The following is a 4,931-nucleotide window of genomic DNA, read 5'->3' as shown; positions in this document are numbered from 1 at the left end:
GTCTAATCCCCCTCAAATGGAAACAAACCAAGCCCCCATCCATCAGGGAATGGATTACCAAAGTGGACACCTCTAGGCAAATGGATGAGCTCTCACACTCCTTCTCTGGCACTTACGATGTGTTCACATATACCTGGGCACCCTGGGACAAGTATATTAAAGATTCTGATGGTTCTCCACTCCACGATACTTAACCCACTTGGGTTTTCTTTGAGCCATTCAGACGATTACCTAATATATACGTTATCACACCGTTACAAACTGCTTCTAATACCTCACTGAACTGCTGTGTATTGTTCTCTAAACTGACAACAATGTATTTTAGGAATTTGTCAAGCTAAGACTATCCTTAAGTTTGAAACCTCTGTACCACTCGTACATACTGTAAAGTATTACATGTTATGAGATGTATGACTCCTATATCCTTTTCACATGATGTCAAGTGCAAAATTTAAACAATAAAAGTTTAAAAAAAAAAATAAAAAAAAATAAATAAAGGGGATATTATGAATATAAATCTCAATATTGGAGAGAAACACTAAAAGACTTGTAGATATCACTTGGATAAAGAAAGGGTATAACATTTACATCCATTTTTCAGATTCCAGATGCTCCTGAGCCTTCAGAGGATACAACATCGCCTGCACTGCAACTCCATTTCTAGCTGTCTCAACTGCTCTAGGAAGCCACGATTTGGAGCAATGCAGCGGAACCGGCAGACATGGCGGATGGCTTCTTCCAGGGTGAATTGTTGGTAAATCATTAGGTAAGCAAGGACCAGGGTGGCTGATCGGCTCTTGCCCATCACACAGTGGACCAGAATCTTTCCTGAAAAGTAAGAATGCTACTGAAACTCTTCCTAAATCAGTCAGTAAGTAAATGTACACTCCCTTACATCAGCAATCCATTAAATCACACAAAGGGGAATGACTAACTCCTATTCTGATATTTTATAGGAGGGAGAAAAATTGGTAATAGAGCACCTATATGTACACAATAGATAACTTTAAATGGGATATAGTAAAGTGTTAATTAAACGGGGTTATTCACTAATGTGAGAATTCAAAGTCAATTTCAAATTTAAGGTCAATATAGCCAACGTCAGCTATGTTTCAATTCAGCTACTCTGGCATTAAATCTGAAATTCACTTTCAATTCTCCCTTTGGTGAATAACCCTGAAAGCATTATAACCACTGCAGGTCTGGCCTTGTTCTAGTTATGGAGCATACTGCGCAGCTGTTTTGCAATAGTTTGTTCTGTACCGTGGGTCCCCACCAGGCTGGCTAATGATGTCCCAATGACCCTGCCGGAGATGGAGTTACTCCTCCAGCAGCAAAGGGGTTAAACTTTGTGTCTGCAACATTTCCAAAATTAAGTTTTGTGTGAGATAACAGTTTACACTTCTTGAATAAATTACAATATATAAAATAGTTCTATATACAGTAATATATTTTATATAAAATATTTAAAATAAAAACAGGTACAGGTTTACTACAGGAACCATGACCACTTCAGTGAGTTGAAGTGGTCATGGTGCCTGGATTCTGCATGTGCAACATTTTGTTATGAACACACTCTGCCGCCAGTGGTGTAAATGCATCTCTAGCAGCGTCACTGGGTTGTCATGAGCCAAACCGGAACTAACTACAATTTTATTTATTTTTTTTGCATAGAATTACATTCATTGGCTGAAAGTGGTTAGTTGACTCTCCCAGCCAATGAGTGGTGACTGCATCGGCTACCAAAAAGACAGGAGCCCAGCAGGGACCCAGGTAAGGGAACAAACCGTTACTAAACCAAGCCACGTTATTCCATGGCATTGACACATCAACAAGATCTGCTACTAATCATGGTTTGGCTCTCAGAAATTGGCTCTCAGAAATCAGCAAAATAGAATATTTTGGTGCTATCAACAACATCATAATGTTGGGTTCTCAATCAAACCAAAGGCAAAAACATATTCTAGATTTTTCTAAATCTGTCTGTCTATCTCTCTATCTAAGTATTACAAGAGATCCTTGGTTACATATGTATACTCACCATTGGGTGTACTTAGAGCCTCGTGAATAAACTGTGCTCCAGGCCGCAGAAACGTACTGATTTTAAACTCCGGACAGTCTTCCGCAGTGATGCCATAGTACTGTATATAAGGGCCATACACAATATCATCTCCTTTACACTCCCAAGCAGAATGAGCCACATTCAGAATGTGGGTGATACCCATTTTCTTCAGTTTGCTCTTGTCTTCAGCGATAACTCTGTTAAAAATGCAGAGTAAGATTACTGGCAATATAAACTAATCAATATCTTAATGATTAGTAAGTAGTCTTATTATTTTCTTTACAGTGGTCTAATAGCTTGTAGCAAAACTAATAATGGTACAAGAAGGTTAAAAGTATATTATAATTGAAAAAATTAAAATTTATACCCTATCATTTTTAATTACTTAATAGTTTTTCCTTTAAGGGTTATTTAAAGGAATTTAATTAATGCTGCCGATTTAATAATTTGATCAAATTGAGCTATTGCCTAATCAGCAAAGTGTAATGAACTGTGAAATTTTTCTGTTAAGAATTTATTTCGTTCAAAGATTTTTAAAGATAGTTTGAGTATCGACATAAATGATATATTTTCTTAACTTTCTTTGTAACCAGTTTCCTGGATTACACAATACGGAATTCTGTAATTTCTGTAAAAAAAATAATATATTCTTCTTCTGCATTGGTCTATCTCTGTTTTGTTTGACTTTATGACACTGCATCAGTTCCATTCCTGCTACATTTTATTTTCTACAGCTTCAGGTGACATCATCGTATAATATCATATATTATTCTAAGTGGTTTGTGCGGGCTGTCTCCTCGCTTTCAATGGAATGTACTGCATCTGTGGACATGCAAGGCCATAAGTTTCATCCTTGAAAAACCAAGTCACTCTACGCATTACCTTGTGAATCTAGCTTTAATTGTGTTTTGTTTTTTTCATTAGGTAAGTTCATCATGGCTGGGAATATACCACAAACTACAATTTCTAATAGAAAGCTGATAGCTGAACAGAAATGTATATCTCCCATCCCAACAGTCCAGAATCTGATGGGACAGTCTTGACGTGGGATCAACAATCTTTCTCCTGTCTGGAGTGTTCTAATTCTGGAGACACAAAAAAAAAGACTCCAAAAATGTTTATATTTGGTTGCCACTGTTCCTATTTCTATCTGTGCAAAATAGCTTCACAAGCTGTTTGCACGTGGCCAGCTCTGGTTGACATGGTGGCCAAGTTGTATGTTCGTATTCACACAGACCCAATTCTGTTCTCAATGTCCGTAGCTGAAAAATATTTTTATGTAATTACTTTGTTTGTGGTAAATTAAGTCATCATCCCTCATGGGCTATCCATTTAACCTCTTAAGGACCAAACTTCTGGAATAAAAGGGAATCATGACATGTCACACATGTCATGTGTTCTTAAGGGGTTAAGATACCTGTGAAAAATACTTGCTCCTTAAACATGTTTTCCACCATTCACCCGACCCCTCCTCGGCTGGTATTTTGAGCAATGCACTACGTAAGTTAGAACAGAAAACCAATGCTACAATGTATTATATAAAAGCCAAGTTACATTTATTATATAAAATATCTTGAAAACTGTTAAACAATTTTAATGTATACTTATACAAACTATAGATACTATTTCTTGATTAATACATTTCTCTTGATTGCTATACCCACAATGAGCTAATTTATGCAGCTCATGCTATAATATGTTAACTGTGTTGATGTAATGTACATGCAGTTAAGTTGTTTAATGCCAGGTTCTGTGATGATCATTATTAATCTGGTTAGTCCTTATTATATCTGACCTGACCTGTATGAGACCCCCTGACCATTTCTTTTACAAAAGCTTTATGTGACACCCTTTAGCTGTTTGTATTAATGCTACTTACACGTCCCCCAGGTACAGATTTGGGAACACTTGGTCCACGTGGTGTAAATCTCCTTTGTAGACATCTAGCCACGCTTCCAGCTGTAAAACAGATGGGGGATCCCGGCACAGCCTCCTCATTTTCAGAGTCACTTTACTAGACCCAGCAGTAGCAGATTTCCTGGAATGACAGCTACGTCTTATTTATATGTGTTTTCTCACTACAGCGACACTTGACGTTAAGGAACAGCTGACGGGCTGCCATCATATTCAGCCGAAAGCGTTGGAGGGGGCTGGCGTAGACTCAAACACTGTGTAATTGTCTCTATAATTGTCCGGGGGCTGTAGGCTAACAATTGTTGTGCTATTCTGCTATATGGAAATGTGGAAACTGTAAATATGCCTTTGTTTAAAAGTCTGTAGTGTGATTTTCATCCCAGAAGGAGAGTAATCTCGAAAGAGTAGTACCAAAATAATATAGATTTGTAAACATAAGGAAAGCAATTAGTATCGGAAAGATAATGAGATCCTTAAATGCTTACTTAGGACATGATATTAGCAGCTGAGCACGAGACGTATCATATTGTATACCTGACCCCTTTAAAGGTCCATTAGCTAAATTAATTTGTTTTTCTGCAGAGTCAGAGGAAGAAGTCTTGTGTTCCTAAGCAAGATATGAAAATTGGCATTGTAACCATAAATTAAACCTTCCTATTAACATTGGGCCAAAGCCCCATTGTCTTCAAGGCCAGTAGCACCCTTCCCTTTATGGTAAATTATGTGTTTTAATATGAAGAGGTGCTACCTTGCAACACTGGGGGGATAGCAGGTCATTATACTTTCAGTATGGTGTATTGCAAATTAATTATTTAATGTTATCTTAGAAACCAGAATTACGGACTTTTGCAAGTGTTCAGAAACATGCTATTTGTCATCGTTGAAATCTACCGTCAAATTAAAGCATTATGCATGATTTTAACGTGAACACTTTTCTTTCAGATTCGATGGACTG

At 37.3% G+C, this 4,931-nt stretch overlaps 1 protein-coding gene across 1 annotated transcript; it reads right to left on the bottom strand.

Annotated features, from left to right (window-relative positions):
• Positions 1-499: 499 nt before the first annotated feature.
• Positions 500-4,132, bottom strand: LOC134575912 (dual specificity phosphatase 29-like). Its single transcript, XM_063435362.1, has 3 exons — positions 3,942-4,132; positions 2,042-2,259; positions 500-828 (listed from the first exon to the last, which is right to left on the bottom strand). Exons 1-3 carry the CDS (start codon positions 4,058-4,060, stop codon positions 623-625), a joined length of 543 nt encoding a protein of 180 aa, XP_063291432.1. The 5' UTR covers positions 4,061-4,132; the 3' UTR covers positions 500-622.
• Positions 4,133-4,931: the final 799 nt, after the last annotated feature.

This window comes from Pelobates fuscus, chromosome 10 (genome assembly GCF_036172605.1).
Source record: "Pelobates fuscus isolate aPelFus1 chromosome 10, aPelFus1.pri, whole genome shotgun sequence".
NCBI classification, from domain to species: domain Eukaryota; kingdom Metazoa; phylum Chordata; class Amphibia; order Anura; family Pelobatidae; genus Pelobates; species Pelobates fuscus.
This window is presented reverse-complemented; position numbering and strand designations above follow the sequence as displayed.